This window comes from Lolium perenne, chromosome 5 (assembly GCF_019359855.2).
Source record: "Lolium perenne isolate Kyuss_39 chromosome 5, Kyuss_2.0, whole genome shotgun sequence".
Lineage (NCBI taxonomy): Eukaryota > Viridiplantae > Streptophyta > Magnoliopsida > Poales > Poaceae > Lolium > Lolium perenne.
The window spans coordinates 180,071,899-180,089,275 of NC_067248.2; the positions used below are offsets into that span (position 1 = coordinate 180,071,899).

General features: G+C 45.0%; 1 protein-coding gene and 1 pseudogene across 2 annotated transcripts in view; one reads left to right on the forward strand and one right to left on the reverse strand.

Moving 5' to 3' along the window:
* LOC127300813 (aminopeptidase M1-C) overlaps positions 1 to 14,669 on the forward strand; it is a 32,416-nt gene extending 17,747 nt beyond the window's left edge. For both annotated transcript variants that reach the window (XM_051330986.2, XM_071820197.1), the window contains 9 exons: positions 249 to 531; positions 606 to 727; positions 817 to 914; positions 1,166 to 1,343; positions 1,420 to 1,534; positions 1,613 to 1,680; positions 1,804 to 1,881; positions 14,133 to 14,210; positions 14,323 to 14,669. In XM_051330986.2, the coding sequence (XP_051186946.1) occupies positions 249 to 531; positions 606 to 727; positions 817 to 914; positions 1,166 to 1,343; positions 1,420 to 1,534; positions 1,613 to 1,680; positions 1,804 to 1,881; positions 14,133 to 14,210; positions 14,323 to 14,505 (1,203 nt within the window). In that variant the 3' untranslated portion in view covers positions 14,506 to 14,669. The remainder of the gene's footprint in view (positions 1 to 248; positions 532 to 605; positions 728 to 816; positions 915 to 1,165; positions 1,344 to 1,419; positions 1,535 to 1,612; positions 1,681 to 1,803; positions 1,882 to 14,132; positions 14,211 to 14,322) is intronic.
* On the reverse strand, positions 10,235 to 13,062 carry LOC139831173 (uncharacterized; annotated as a pseudogene).
* Positions 14,670 to 17,377: the final 2,708 nt, after the last annotated feature.

Genomic DNA, 17,377 nt, shown 5'->3' on the forward strand with positions numbered 1-17,377 from the left:
ATGTGGCCGCATCATAATAACATCCTAGTCTGTGCCCCATTCATGTTTACACGGCATATGATCATTATTTATTAAGATGGTTCTCTGACATTGCAATTTTGCATTATATCGATGTTGAAACCTTAACTCCATTTCATATTTGTAAAGGAAAATAGAATAAATGAAATACTAAAGCTGAGCTTATCGACTGATAGATCCATGTTATAGTATTACTATCTACGAATTAGCTGATTCCTTTTTTGTTGCAGGCCCAGTTTTTATTAGATGGATCATCTGGCCCTGGCATGTGGATTGTCCCTATAACTTCAAGCTGTGGTGCATATGATTCACCGAAGAAGTTCTTATTAAAACTTAAACGTGATAAGCTGGTCATTGCTTCACAATGTGGTGACCGAAAGAAGGGTGGAAACTTTTGGACTAAGTTGAATATAAATGGAACAGGATTTTACAGAGTTAAATATGATGACGAACTTGCAGCTGCACTTCAAAATGCATTGGAGACCAAGAAGCTCTCACTAATGGATAACATTGGTAAACGCAATGTGTGGCATGTTGAGTTTGCTTGCAATATTTTGGTGGCGGGTGTTATAACATTAGCATTGCAGGCATTGTTGACGACTCACATGCGCTTTCCATGGCCCGCCAGCAAACATTTGCTTCATTGTTACGTTTACTGTACTGTTATCGTGGGGAAGCTGATTTTAGTGTTCTTTCACACGTAAACTCAGTATGTAACTCTTGTAGATCCAATTGATTCCATGATGTTCAATCTTTCTTGAAGATAAATCACCTATATCTTTTTCTTTGGCCTGGCAGGTAACTACAAGTATTGCAAAAATATCAGTTGACGCTACTCCTGGCTTGGCTGGTGACATCAAACAACTTTTGATCAAGATTCTTTTGTCACCTGCAGAGTATGCTCAGCCATGCCATATATAAACGAGTCTCTTAATGTTATAAGATAACATCTCTATTGTATTTTTTTTTTGGAAAAAGGAAAAGAAAAATAAATCTCTACTTGCTCCTGTTGCTTGAACATATCTTCTTTGTTGCAATACATGCACAATCATATGATTGTTTTTGTATTAGTACTCTATGTTTGCACAAATTTGTATTTTTCTTTTTTCTGACATATGATAAGTGTCCTTGTACTCTAATCTTTCAGAAAGTTAGGCTGGGATCCCAAGAATGGTGAGAGCCACCTGGATGTAATGCTGAGACCACTTCTCTTGTTTGCACTTGTCCAACTTGGACATGGTAAGACCATTAACGAAGGAGTTAGGCGCTTTAATATATTCATACATGACCACAACACTTCTCTTCTTCCTCCGGATACTAGAAAGGTCCTACCTTTTGCTATTACTTTACATGGTGCTCCTATGATTACTGCTTCCATTTCTAACATCCTTTGTTCTGCAGGCTGCATACCTTGCTGTGATGCAGAATGTTAGTAGCTCAAACAGATCAGGCTATAATGCTCTTCGAAAAGTCTACAGGGAGTCAGCTGAGGGGGAAGAAAGGTTACATGTCTTAGGTGTGTTGGCCTTCAACCATGTTAAACTAGCAGATATTTTTGGTTGTTCTGAAAGCACTTTGTTTTAATCGTTTGTAGGCATATTGTCTTCTTGCCGAGATAAGGGTATCGTCCTTGAGTCGCTGAACTTGATTTTCACGAATGAGGTAAGTGCAAAAATCATTACTTTCTTCCAGGATTATAGTGTAAGGTTTTTACAAGCTTGTTGTATTTCTGTGTCAACTACTTGCAAGTTGTACTCAGATCTTTATTTCTCTCTTGTTTGTCAGGTCCGCAATCAGGATGCATATATTGCCATTAGTGGTGTTCAAATAGAGGCACGTGAAATTGCATGGACCTGGTTGAAGGTACTGTTAGGAAATCTGCAACTTGTATTTTCATGAGGCCAAAGGCCAGTATATATACACGTACTTGTGTTATGCACTTATGCACTTATGCATGCATGAAACTCCTTATACACACACCCATACTGATGGCACATGTAATGTCTGAGAAAAGGAGTCGGTCTAGTTACAAAAACACCAAAATCCTCAAGAAACCACTGTAGCCAAATCACCTATGATATCAAAAAGAGCCATAACTCGCAACTTAGCGTCTACATTCGAACGCTGCAGTTAGTTGTCTTCTAGGCAATAGGCAATAAGAGAACCACAAAGAAAAACATGGTACGTAGAAAGGGACCAACGATCCAAAGGTTCACTAGCCCAAGTAGTATTCGAATAAGCCAAAAGTTGTAACAAACTAGAGCATGGAAAGAGAAGGCATTGAGAGATAGTCCCGGGAAGATATCATAGAACACAAAGGAGGGTGAACCTGAGTTGAAACAGAAACAGACTTACTCAGAATGTGAAGTGGATAAGAAATATCTAGACAAGTGACAATTAGGTAGACAAAACACCCAACAAGATGAAGATAGTGAGCCGGGCTAGAAAGAGGCTCGCCACTAGAAGCTCACAAGTGGACATTGTGCTCAATCAGAATATCAACAATACGCTCATCAGTAAGAGTGGCAGGGGCAAAAAGATCCTAGATGTACTTTTTTTGGGAGACCAAGAAGCCATCAGAGGTAGAAGAAACCTCAATCCCAGGAAAGTAACTAAGAGGACCAGGATCACACATGAGGAGCTAGTAACTCAGACCATCCTTAAATAAAGGCAATGTACTGATGATCATGTCATCAACATAAAGAAGTGTCAGTCCAAGGGGCGAAAGGCAAACAAAGACCGCAGGACCATGATCACTTGCCAAATAGTCGGTAGCAGTGACCACAGTGGTGAAGCGCTCCAACCAAGCAAGAGGTGCTTGCTTAAGGCCATAAAGAAAGTGACAAAGACGACAAACCATTTTTTTCTTTCGAAATGGGGCATCCCCAGCCTCTGCATCCATACGGCCGATTTTATTAAAAGTGAAACAGAATTATAGGCAAAGCCCATCTCCCTTATTACAAATCATGGATCACAAAGAGTCTCAACAAAAATTAACCATCTAAAAAAGAAGAACATGCAGCGCCTTTGCCTCAGCATGTCAAGCGACGATCAGTACACCATCCGTACCGGTTGTAGAAATCCCGTGCTACGGAAATTTTTGTATCCCCATTGAATCTACCGCCACAAAAATTGTTGTATCCCGGTTCCATTGCTGCCGATAGTTATTGTATGGATGCTGCCTAAAATTTCCCCTGTTTGAAGATCCGTAGCCATTTCCATAGCCATTGTTTCCTTCATAATACCCTTCATCAAAACCTCCAAAACCCTAACCAGTAAAACACTGACCCCGCACCTCTCCAGTGTGTCCACCCTGGTTGGAGCTACCTCTAGTCTCAAAGTGCGAAGACCGAGCCAGATTAGCAACCACTCCGTTGCCCAGCGATCCGCCGACACCACCAGCAACATCAGATCTTTCCAGCGTCACCACGGCCCTCGACACGCCTTGGCGTGCTCCTGGAAGGGACGACCTGACGTCCTGGGAGAGAAGGATTGGAGGAAGGAGGTCCTCCACGTGGTGGAAGTGGATCACTTCCAGCCATGCCCGGTAGAACCCTAGCCGCCTTAGATCGAGAAGACGAAAGAACAAGATGAGAAGAACGAGGGATTGGCTCTGGCAATCCTCGATTAACATGTGCAGGCCTTAAAACCTTAGGCGTAATTAACGGAACCTGCTGAAAGAAAAAAGGGTCATGCATCCCCAAGAAGGCCTTTTTTCTAACTGGCCCAAAATTTTGAAAACACTCAGATCCGGATCTGGTGCCACACGGCGAACGACGCAAGGCTTTCTGCGATGATCGCTGGCGCTCTTGGCCAGTGATGTGATTAGCTTCCTTGAGACGAACATTCTTACTCCTGACCACATTAACCCATTCACGAGCGTTAAAATCATGGAGGTAGAAGACTGCCGGCGCTAGGACAGGGAGCTTCAACTCCTTCGGCGACGACAAAGACGGTCGCGACACAAAAAGACTCCTTGCCGGAGCAGATGATCCCAAATCGGGGGATGGGAAAAGCTCCATCGCCACCTGACGCTGGAGAGCCCGATTCTGCATACGCTTGACATACCTCGAAGATGGGACATGCACAACCTCCGGCGATCGCCGCCGGTAAGCCCCGGACGTCGACCGAGAGGGACTCTCCCAGTAGTCGCCACCTTCGTCAGCAAGACAGTAGAACTTACCTCCAAACGGCGGCGAAACTTCAACGCGTGGTGAGTCGCCCAAAGAGATGGCCAGCGGGTCGCCTTCCAACGGCTCCTCCCTCTGGAAAGAATACCCATGTGATGGGTGCATATGGACCTCACACAACTCACTATTTTTTTTTTTTTTGAGAAGGAACACTACTATATTCCATTAAACAGATAAACTGGCCAACTCGCCAGCACAAAGTTCAGTTACAAAATGTGGAAGTTCTGCAATCCATACATTTTGGTTGCTATCCTCTAACATAGCACCCTGATTTGCTAGTACATGAGCTACATTGTTACAAGTTCTTTTACATACTAATAATTTTACATCATCATAAGTCAGCCCGGGCGTTCGGTCTGTTCGGTTTGCTCGGTCCGGTCTTTTCGGTCTTCTAGAATTTCGGTCATCCAGAAAAGCTACCCGTATTACCTTCGGTCTTTCCGGTCTTTTTGTATTCGGTCTTTTCGGTTCGGTCTTCGGTCATGACCATATAGACCAAAAAGAGAAAATGGCAGCAAAAGTATATAAGAAATGACAACACAACATGATTATCATTTCAGGCATTTACGGCACAAAAACTTAACAAGTATTTCATTTGCAGTACCAAACAGCAGAAGTATATGAAAAATTGGTTCAGCTCATCCTCATGTACATATTGGTTCAGGTCATCCTTGGATTCTTGTCATCTACAAAAAAAAGCAGCAAAGAAATATCTTATTCACTCTTCATTTATCTGTGCGGACAGTACATCTCAATAGGAAATACACAACCCTGGGATACAAAGTGACCACCAAAATTAAACTGACATAATAGTCCTCATCAACACAGGACACTCGTTTCAGCAATCTGCTAACCAGTAGAAGACAATGAATAATGCAATATGGTGATCTACAATTCGTACACATGCCTATTACTTACAGTACATGGTAGTTAAAATCAACTGAATCACACAGGAGCTAAATAAATCGAGTGTCGCAGCAGCTCAACCTTATTCGATCCATCAGCCAAATCAAATTGCAAGTTGTATTCGTATGGGGAAACAACTATAGTTTACAACAGTCTACAGAGCAGTCTATCAGACCGCGGGGCGACTGGCATCTGGCGACGTGTTGGTGCAGCGGCGGCGCTGTGTATTGTGGCCTTGTAGGGCTGCGGGCGCCCGAGGTAGGAGATGCAGCAGCGCTTGCAGCTGCCGGTGAGCAGGCCTGGAGATGTGGAGGCGGCGTGGAGATAGGGCATGTCATCTTGCCTCTGGCTGTTGGCTAGGTGAAGGAGAAAAGAAGTGAGGAGGCGAATTAGGAAAAGAATCCAGAACTGGGCCTCCACGGGCTGCGCACAGGACTGATTCTACGCGCGAGGATGAAAAGGTCGGTCACTTCGGTTGCATCGGTCTCCTTCTCGCAATGACCGAACAGCCCGAGCAAATTTCGGTTAGCTCCGTCTCAAGACCGATCAGTAACCGAAGACCGAATTTTCAGCCTATTTCGGTTTCGGTCCCGGTTTTTTCGGGTTCGGTCTTCGGTCTCGGTTTTTTATGCCCAGCCAGAATCATAAGCCAAGCCTAGAAGGGATTTTATTTCTTTGAAAAGGGGTCCTATTTGTGATAGATCATAGTCCTGAGTTGTGACTGCTTTCTTCAGCTCTGTTGCATCCATTTCTAATTGCACTTTGTTGCATCCCATTTGAGAAGTAATTTTTATTGCCTGCAGCATAGCAAAAGCTTCAGCATGTAGGGCTGATTGTATTCCTATACTGTGACCTTCCCCAGTTGCTACTGGAAAGCCACATTCGTTTCTAACGATAAAGCCCCAGCCTCCTGTATCTGGATTTTTGTGGAAAGCCCCATCTATATTTATTTTTACATAATTATGCAAGGGTAGTTTCCATTTACCTGGCTCTGTTTTCTTGCTTGACTGCTTCTCTTGGATCAGTTTCCTATAATCCATTGTGTGGATCATTACTGAAGAAACTGTTTGTTGAAGAGGTCTGATTTTATCTCCGGCATTTGCTTTATTCCTTTCATTCCACCACAGCCATAATGCACAGCATATTGTTAACTTCTTTTCCTCCTGTAAACTGAAAACTGTTTCCAGTACTGAAATTTGATCTCTGCACTTATTCTGTTTCCAGTACTGAAATTTGATATCTGCACTTATTTAGTTCTTCCCTTACATCTTCAAGTTGAAGCTGCCTCCATAATTGTTTCACCAATTTACATTTGAGGAAAATGTGGCCTCCGTCTTCATCAAATCTAAAACATAGTGGACATCTTGTGTCTACATCCATCCCTCTTCTTCTTTGATTCATACGCAATGGAAGAGTGTTAGTGGCTAACCTCCATAAGAAGTATAAGATTTTACTAGGAAGGGGAAGTGACCACAATTTCTTCCATATTAAGGCCTTGTTCTCTTTATCACTTTGAGATGACGCTGGGTTGCCGTGGATAGAATCTTGAGCTTCCATTTCCCTTGCTACTCTGTATGCTGATTTTGCTGAGAATACCCCTTTTTTGTCGTAATGCCATGCTGGGAAATCTTCAAACTCGTTGAAAACTGGAATTTGGAGTATAGCTTGTACATCCTCTTTCCTCAAATGTTTGGTTCAACATTTGTATATCCCATGTGCCTGTAAGTGGATTTATGAGCTCCTCTACTTTGGTGATTACATTCTTCCTTTTCCTAGATATTACTCTCCTTGTTATGCCTCTTGGTATCCAAGGATCCCGCCAGATGTTTATTTTTGTGCCATTCCCCACTCTCCATACTATGCCTTTATTAAGTAAGTCCACTCCTTTCAGTATACTCATCCAAGTATATGACATACCTTTTCTTGGTTTTGCTTGGAGTATCTTCCCATCTGGAAAATATTTTGCTGCTAGAACTTTTGTGCATAATGCCTCCGGATTATTGAGCAGTCTCCATGCTTGCCTTGCAAGCATAGCTAAGTTAAAATGATGTATATTTCTGAATCCCAAACCACCACAATTTTTGGGTAGAGTCATCCTTTCCCAGCTGACCCAATGCATGCCATTTTCTTTTTCTACCTGGCTCCACCAATACCTGCATATCATGGAGCTCAATTGATCACAAAAACTTTTGGTTAAATCAAAACATGCCATTGCATAGACTGGCACTGCTTGTGCTACTGCTTTAATTAGGATTTCCTTGCCAGCTATGGAAAGTAACTTCTCCTTCCATCCTTGTATGCATTTCCAGATTTTTTCTTTTAGATATGCAAATGTTTTAATTTTAGATTTTCCAATATAGACAGGTAAGCCTAAGTACCTTCCTGAGTGTCCTTCTTTGTTCATACTTAAGATTGCCTTTACCCTGTTCTTGTTCTGTTCCTTTGTATTTTTGCTGAATAAAACGGAGGACTTGTCTCTATTAATCATCTGGCCCGAACATTTCTCATAGGTGTCTAGGATCCTTTTGACTTCTTTTGCATTTGCTTCATTGGCTTCAATAAGTAAAAGGGAGTCATCAGCAAATAGTAAGTGATTAACACTGGGAGCATTATTGCAGATTTTAATACCTCTCAATCTTCCTTTTTGTTCCGCTTGATGAAGCATTGCTGAAAAACCTTCTGCGCATATAAGGAAAAGGTAGGGGGAGAGAGGGTCTCCTTGCCTCAACCCTCTTTGTGGTACTATAACTTCAGTTGATTCATTGTTGACTCTGATTTGGTATTTCACTGTAGAGACACATTTCATAATTAGATTAATCCAACTTCTTCTGAAACCCAGTTTGTTTAACATACCTTCTAGGAAATTCCACTCAATTCGATCATACGCCTTGCTCATATCAAGTTTAAGTGCAGCATATCCTGTGCTTCCACTTATTTTATTCTGCAAAAAATGAGTAAATTCATATGCTAGCAGAATATTGTCTGAGATAATACGTCCCGGTACAAATGCACTTTGATTGTGTGAAATTATGTTAGGTAATATGAGTTTCAATCTGTTGGTGATTACCTTAGACACCACCTTATAAACCACATTACAAAGGCTTATAGGTCTTAACTCTTTGAGATTCTTTGGCCTTCTTGTTTTCGGGATGAGGACTACCATTGTATTATTCCATCCTTCTGGTATTTCACCTCCCTTCAATACAAGTACTTCCTTTGTAACTCGATCACCACAATGTTCCAGAATTTTTTGAAAAACACCGATGGCATTCCCACACAATTCACTAAATGTTTAGCGGACACTACCGCACATAATCGCTAGGGGAGTCGGCGTAGAGTGTCCACCACTGTGTACGAAAGCCTCAAGATGAGTCAACTTAGAGCGGCCACTGTGAGGAAGCACCGAAGGAAGGCACATGTCCGAGACGAACACTGTAAAAAATTTCTGGATGTAGATCGAGAGACCATGCCCGACGACGATGCCATTTTAATTTTTTCTACGAAAAGCGAACTCGAAGCACCAGCGAACGCTAGCAGTACTCAAAGCAGGAAGCAAAACCGTGACAAGCAGGTAGCACAACAATGCAACAGCAACAGCAACCACAGGCATGACAAGCAAGCAGCAAGGGGATCCAGAGCAAGCAACAGACATGACAAGTAGCATGCTCAACACCAGATGCGGACAGCAAACAGCAGCACATGACTGAGCAGGAGCGGCTGCAATACACAGCAAGCTAATCGCAGAGCGGCCTGTAGAACAAGCCGTGCGTGTGAGAGTTGAGCGCCGTGAGGTCATGGTGGCAAGGAGCAGCGCCATGGGGTCAGGTCAGGGCTGGGAGGCGGATTCGCAGGGGAGGTGGCGCCGGCCTAACGTAAAACGGCCCCAGCTAGAATTAACACGCAATGGGACAACGCTAGAGACGACATGTGACCAGGGCAGGCGCTCTCGAGGCCGGGAAGGACCCTGGCAAGCGTCCAGGGAGCAGGGGACCTAGCAGTGGGCCTCTTTGGTGGGCCTCACGGACCTCATTGAATGGACGAGTGTTGGAGCAGCAGCTCACCTCATCTTTGGTCCCTGGCGGCTGGTGTGGTTTCTTCTCTCTTAGGGTTAGCTCTCCTCCAGCTCCCTCCTTTTATAGGTCAGCACCCACATGGGCTTGGGCTTCTTGGGCCAGAAACATGTCCAATGTTCAACACTCCCCCTCATCTTGATGGTAGATATCTATCAATCTCATCTTGTCACATGCCAAGTTGCATTCCCTTGTTCCCAGGCCCTTTGTCAAGCAATCAACAATCTGCTTCCCATAACTGACATGAGTAAGGCTGATGATCCCAGCATCAAGTTTCTCCTTAATGAAGAAGCGATCAATTTCCACATGTTTTATCCTATCATGTTGGACTGGATTATTTGCAATACTTATGACTGACTGATTGTCACACCAAGCTCTCAAGGGCCCCTTTCTCAGAAGCTTCAACTTGCTCAGGAGATGCTTCACCCAAAGCATCTCACACGCCCCTTTAGATAAAGCTCTGTATTCAGCTTCTGTCGTTGATCTGTTTCTTGCTTTAGTCAATTCCATCGTAGTCAATTCCATAAGTTTGACTAAACCCTCTAGCGACCCATCTGGCCTTATACCTTTCTACCTTCCCTTCAGGATTCTGCTTCACAGTATAGATCCACTTACAACTTACTGCCTTTTTCCTGCTGGCAGTGTGGTTAGCACCCATGTCTTGTTTTTCTTCAGTGCTTCCAATTCTTCTATCATCGCTTCGCGCCACTTTGGATCTTGCTTTGCTGAATCGTTTGGAATTGTCACGGTTTGTAGAGAGGCTACAAATGCTCTATAGGAAGGAGACGAAGCCTCGTAATAAACAAGTTTGCTAATGTCATGTTCATCAGAAACAGTTTGTAGAGCATGCATTTCGCAAAGAGCTTTCCTTGCCACTTCACCCTTTATGGTTGTTTCACGTGTCTCCTTTCGTAATGCAATTGGCAGATTCACTGTGTCAGATGAGCTGCTAGCACTGCCTTGTTGCTCCCCTGCACATGTGGCTGATGTCCCTATGTCAGATGCGCTCACATCACTACCTTCCTGCTCCCCCTACACATGTGGCTGCCGTCAAGTGTACACTTGGAGATTCTGCGGCCACCGATCATGAACAGGAACAGGAACCTGGGGAGAATCAAACGGAATTGTATCCACTACTGGTTGGACCTGAACCTGCACATCACCATCAGGTTTAGTACCCACAGAATCGTCCTTAGTGTGAGACACTACCTTCTCCCCCTCATGACCATCTTGCAGGGAGTGAAGTTGGTCAAGTTCTGCAAACAACAAGCTTAGATCAGTTTGCTCAGGTGACATCCATACTTACAAATATGCGTTTCGCAGAGGGACACCAACATTTATACCCCTGCTGACTAGAGGAATAACCAACAAAAACACATTTTACTGCTCGTGGGTCTAACTTCCCAATCGATGGTCTATGATCCCGAACAAAGCATGTACTGCCAAATAATTTCGGAGGGACAACAAACTTATTTTTCCCAAACAACAACTCGCATGGGAATTTAATACCGAGTATCCTCCTGTTAATAAAAAAATGGATGTCATGACTGCTTCACTCCACAGGAACTTGGGCACATTCATTGTGTACATCAGCGAGCGAGCTACTTCCAAAACGTGTTTGTTTTTCTGCTCTACCACACCGTTTTGGGGAGGGGTATCTGGGCAAGTCGTTTGATGACGAATACCTTGTTCAGACAAGAAGGCCCCAAAGGTGGTGTTCAAATACTCCGTGCCATTGTCAGTCCTGAGCACCTGCACCTGTACCTGAAATTGATTCTCTACATATGCATGGAAGTTCTGAAAACAGTGAAACACCTCATCCTTGTGGCGCATCAAATAAACCCAAGTCCAGTCAATAAAGGTAACAAAGTACTTCATTCCATTCACTGACACCACTAGGGAAGTCCATACATCTGAATGAATAAGCATAAAAGGAGATATGCTCCTAAGCCCCTTACTCACATATGAGGCTCTTGTATGTTTAGCATATTCGCAAGCATCACATGTTAACTTGCCCTTGCTTATTCCACATGTAATGTCAGGAAATATTCTACTCATCTTATTGAAAGACATATGCCCCATCCTACAGTGATGGGTCATAGCCTGTTTTTCCTTGTCCTCCATGGTTGCAGCATACACCAACTCTGGCTGCACCCCCTTTTCCACATACCAGAGCCCCTTACGCCTGGTGCCAGTCCCAACCATCGGCCTCGTCTCCCGCTCCTGAATCACGACACCAAACTTGTTAAGAGTCACACTACAGTCTATGTCATCAATGAGAGCACTCAGAGAGAGCAAATTAAATTAACAGGAAACGTTGGGATGTGTAAAACAGATAACAAAGAGATGTTTGAAGTGCACTTTACTCTGCCCTCTCCAACAACAGGTTGTTTTGTACCATCAACAGTTTGAATGGTGCCTTTGTGAGTAGGAGGATGCTTAATGTAAGACTCAAACACATCGAATTTACCCGCAACATGCTTAGATGCGCCAGAGTGTAGAATCCATTCTGTATCATTCTCATTAGTAGCAAGGGATGCCTTTTCAGCATTACCTTCACCCGTGGAGACCAAGTCAGCAAAGTTTCCATAGGCAGCACCATCCACTTTTGCATCCTTTGATGTCCCATTGTCCACTTCAGTCGCCATGTGTGCACTCTGACCACCGAAGTTTCCGGTGTGTCCTCCTCTACCTTTAGCAGTTTGATGTCATGAGTATCTATCTCTGCCATCCTGATACTTCCCCCTCTGTTATATCCCATGCCTCTACCATGAGTGGGGCAGTTCCACTTCAGGTGACCAGTCTCCCCTCAAATGAAACAGTCCCTAGTCTCTTTCCACTCCCTGTGCTCGGTCACGGTAAACGTTGGAGCTGACACAACTTTCTCATCTGCTGGTTCCAGAGAGAGCCGCACCTCCTCTTGAGCCATTGCTGCAATGGCCTCGTCAAGAGTGGGCAAGGAGGTGTGGTGCAGCACAGATGCCTTTCTGCCATCAAAGCACTTATTTACCCTTCCAAAAACTTAAGCACACTCCTGCGTGCTATCCACTTGTGCCCTGACTCGATGGAGGCTGCATCATAGAGTTCGAGAGTGTCACAGTTATCCTGATCAGCCCATAAGGCTTGCAACTCTGCCACATATGCCATCACTGTCATGTCCCCCTAGCGGAGATGGTGAATCTTCACATCAATCTGAGCAATGAGCATGACATTGCCTTTACCACAGCACTTGGTGGACAAGGTCTTCCATATTTCAGCACATGTGGATAGCCCCTCCACGGAACGCCCAATGGAGGGCACCGAGTTCAACAGCCACCCAATAAGCAGAGAGTTGACGGTTTTCCACTTCTTTCCCTCAACACTAGTCTTTTCTCCTGTTTCTTTGAGCACTAGTCTTGTCTCCTGGTCCTTTGACAGTCCCCAATAAGTACCCATCAAGATCTTTCTGATCCACAGCCAACATTGCCCTCCGAGACCAACTCAAATAGTTGGTAACCCCCTCTAGCTTGATGTTCGTGGGTGACAGGTCAATCTTCTGAACCACTTCTTGTCGAGGAACCATGGCCTCAGAGCCACCCCCTTTTGAGAGAAACTGTGTGAGCTGCTCGAGAGCCTCCGCAAGGCCTTTGGACTCACCCATCTGCACTCTCACCTTCATCCAGCAAAAACAACAAATAGCTTCAGGGCACGCTTACCAGCAACCTCCTTTCACCAGCAGTAGGCACACACAACTTGAGAAACCACCACCCCTGCTTCACTCCTTGACGAGCAGCTGCACGCATCAAGAGCCACATTCCAGCTTGTCGTTCTCCTTCCCCTTGCACGCATCACCACCTCGTCTCCTCCACCGTGCAGAACCACTGTTGTTCCCTGCCGGAACCGGCTTCCCTTCAGCCCCACTGTCACCTTGCTCTGATACCATGTTGGAGCAGCAGCTCACCTCATCTTTGGTCCCTGGCGGCTGGTGTGGTTTCTTCTCTCTTAGGGTTAGCTCTCCTCCAGCTCCCTCTTTTTATAGGTCAGCACCCACATGGGCTTGTGCCTCTTGGGCCAGAAACATGTCCATTGTTCAACAACGAGCTGGGTGGTGACAAGGGGCGGATGTGAGGTGGAGGCAGAGACCGGCCTTATGATAACGACGGCCTTTAATTTGGGAGATGGGAAACATTCTGATCTGGAGAGAAAACGAGATCAATGGAGAAGCAACCTGCAGCAGGAGCTTGTTCGACAGTGAAGAGACAAAGAGACCAATGAATCGATTGAGAAGTCGAGAGGGAGACGGATGAATCAATCGAGATAGGACGAGTTGCACCGTCCAATTTTTTTTCCCATCGCGAATATAAACCCTAGGGCTCTGACACCATGTTAGCAAATATGCATCTGGTATTTCCATGAGGCCAAGGGCCAGCATATACACCTGTACAAGTGTGGTAACAGGGAAAATATACAGAAAGTATAAACTACGCATTTTTTTTTACCTGTGACGGATAACCTGTTTATGTGCGCATGAAATCATAATTTCTGGGCCATGTTTGGAACATCGATTTTGTACATACTCTGGAGAAAATGGAAAATCTAATCACTGGATTTTTCTCTTTCTACAAAGTTCAATTGAGATTATGTCCAATCATTGGACGTGTTTTCCTACGAACTTCATTTGAGATTTCTGTATTACAAAGAGGACCTAGGTGCTTTTGTATTTGTCAGCAAGAACTATCAGGCTACATATTTTTAAGTAAAGAAGTGAACTGTATTTATGAATTTCTTTTGTGATCTCGATCCTTTTATAAAAATTTCATTTATCTTATTTAAGTAGAGTGAATTTGTGGCACCACCCCACCATTTATTTTTTGAGGGTTGCTTCATTTGATACCTTGGGAAATGTGTTAGTATACTGAAATATTTGAAAACACAGTGCTAACACGTGTCCCATTTTGGCTGTGTGCAGGAAAATTGGGAGCGTATCTCGAAAACATTTTCGGCGAGCTCACTAGTCGGAGTTTTTGTTAGAGCCATTGTCCCATTGGTACGTTTAACCTCAGTTCTATGGCCAACTCTGCCTATTTCTGCAATCCATCCTACCCAATTTTGCAGGTATTATTTCCATAGCTGATGTGCACTTACTTGTTTCTTGTCAGTTTTCCTCCAATGAAAAGGCAGAAGAGATTTCCAAGTTCTTTGCGACCCGGACAACACCTGGATTTGAGAGGACGCTGAAGGAGAGCCTTGAAATTGTGCGGATCAATGCGAGATGGGTTGAGGGCATCAAGAGTGAGCCTGGGCTTGCACAAACGGTGCGTGAGCTGCTGGGAAAGCCCTGATGTGCTTCTGCTAAAGTGTTATATTTCTTCATGGGAAAAACTTGGAAGCTGCTTGTTGTAGGTGTTACTGTTGAGATTGGCAATAAGAATGCATTCCTTATAGTTAGGGAAGTGGATGTACAACTCAGGTTCAAGTTCCCCGCAGATTTGGGTTCTTATTGTTTTTTAAAAAATCACTATAGGGCTTCCCCTACTGTATTCCTTTCAAAAAAAAAAGGAGAGAATGCATTTATCATCTTACGAAAATGTTGCCTGCCATGTCCTTTAGTTATAGTAGTGATGAGTCATCGGGTGCCAGGTTTTTTTCCTAAACATTGTAGGGCAAACAGATTGTGTAGAGAAGTATAAAATTATCGAGGACGAACTGGTTAGCATATCAGTTAGGAAAAAATTCAGGCACCAAAATTGCATGAATCCTAGTGTCATTGCGGCAGCCTCTCTGATTATCTTTTGGTTGATCAATGTATGATGTTATGCTATCATTCAGAGTCTTCAGGCACCAACCAACATAATGCAATTAATGTCCATCAGTAGTGTCTCTTCACAAATATTGAGAAACTCGGAGTCATGTAGGGCATCCGGTGAGTCATCGGTGCCAGGATAAACACCGTAGGGCAAACAAATTGTGTAAAGAATATGAGAATGCTGAGGATGAACTGGTTAGCATAACAAGTAGGAATAAATTTAGGCACCAAAATTATATCAATTATGATTCTCTGGATGGTAGGATAACCTCATACATTGTCTTTTTTCGAGAGTACGCAATTGCGTACCTTTGTTTTATAGAAGGCAGAACAAGGTTTACAGAAAGGTCACCAGCTGCGGACAGCGGTGACCAGAACACCACCACACCACCGACACACAACCTCTAATGCACTACTCTCACGAATAGATTACACCCACCAAGACCTGCCTTTGCCCAAAGATCCCACTCCTCGAAGATCTGCTCCACCAATTGTACCTCGGAGAACTGTCTGGCCACATTATCAAAAACCCTTGCGTTTCGTTGTTTCCATATGCGCCAGGCAATCAGGATGATGAAAGAGTCGAAGCCCTTCTTCTCCTTCCTCCTAAATCTCTTCCTGGCAAGTGCCCACCAATCCAGTAAGTTGTCGGTCTCTCTAGGCGTTGGCACCTCCATGCCCATAAGCAGAAAACAGCGATGCCACACCTGTCTGGCATAGACACACCCCACCAAAACATGCCTAACCGTATCCACCTCTTGCAGGCAGGTGTAGCAGGTCGAGACGACGTCCTGTAGCCCATGGCGTACTCTCCTATCCGAAGTCCACAGCTTACCCTGTAACGCAAGCCACGCAAAAATCTTGCACTTGAGTGGTGCACTGCTCTTCCAGACATAAGTGGCTCCCTCCCACTTCACACTACCAACACACAACATTCTGTAAGTGGAGCTGGCAGTGTATACTCCACTCGCCGACCAAGGCCAGGCGATCACATCCTCTTGCGCATCATCCAAGTTGATCACATTGACTGCTTGCCAAATTCGGACACACTGGCCAACACCTTCCGCGCCGATGCTCGTCGGAACGTCTCCCACCCAAGCATGATCCTGCAGGGCCTCCCTCACTGTTCTCCATTTTTCTTCGCCAAACTGACTGATGCAACCACGAGCGGCGCGATTTCACTAATCGCCCGCCCATTCCACCATCTATCAGTCCAAAAGAGGGTTTTAGCTCCATCCCCAACCTTGATCTCCACCAAGCTGTTAAAAACCCTGTCAGCCTCCACGTCCGTCATCATCGGCAAGCCCTGCCATGGCCGCCCCTGATCCGTACGGCGCAGCCACTCCCAACGAGCTCTCAAAGCCAATCCCTGGAGTCGCAAATTCAAGATGCCTAAGCCACCATACTCCACAGGTTTACAGACTTGTTGCTAAGAAACTAGACACTGCCCACCATTCACTTTATCCTTCCCAGCCCAAAAGAATGCCCGCATCCACTTATCGATCTCCTCAAACAGCCAGGTCGGAGCGTTCATAACTAGCAGCTGATGCATCGGCCTCGCCGTTACCACCGCCTTGATCAAAACCAGACGCCCAGACCTCGCCAACAATCCCCTTTGCCACGCCGGAAGAGAGGCAAGAACCTGATCGAGCATTGGCTGCCAATGCGCCCTTCTGAGGTTGCCCGTGGAGAGTTGCAGCCCCAGGTACTTACAGGGGAAGTCCCCAATCTCACACCGGAGAATGCGTCGCACAACCCAGCCATCCTCCTGCTCCCCTCTGATCACCACTGCCGTTGTCTTGGCGTAATTCACTTTGAGACCCGAAGCTTCACCAAAAACCCTCAAAATTTCCCTTACCGTGACCAAATCTTGCACCTCGGGCTTAAAAAACAAAGCCACATCGTCAGCAAAGATCGATATCCTTTGCTTTGGCTCACACCCCGGCAGGTTGGCCAAAAGACCTGCCTCAACTACCGCTACAAGGCACATGGTGAGAACCTCCATTGCTATAACAAAGAGTTGAGGCGAAGTGGGATCACCCTGCCGAAGGCCACGAACAACCCTGAATTTCCTCCCTGGCACTCCATTCACCATAACACGAACCGTGGCCGTGCGCAAGAGCAGCCCTATCCAGCCCATGCATCTATCACCGAAGCCCATCCGCTGAAGCACTTGGAACAGAAACGCCCAGGACAAGGAGTCAAAAGCTCTGGAAATGTCCAATTTGAGAAAAACCCCTTTCACTTTCCTAGCATTGATCCTTCTCGCCACCTGCCTGACAAGGATGAAATTGTCATGGAGACATCTCCCTCGCACAAACGCTAACTGGTTGGCACTCACCAAGGACCCCAGCTTCCCTCGCAGTCTATTAGCGATCAGCTTTGAAAACAGCTTCCCAAAGCTGCGC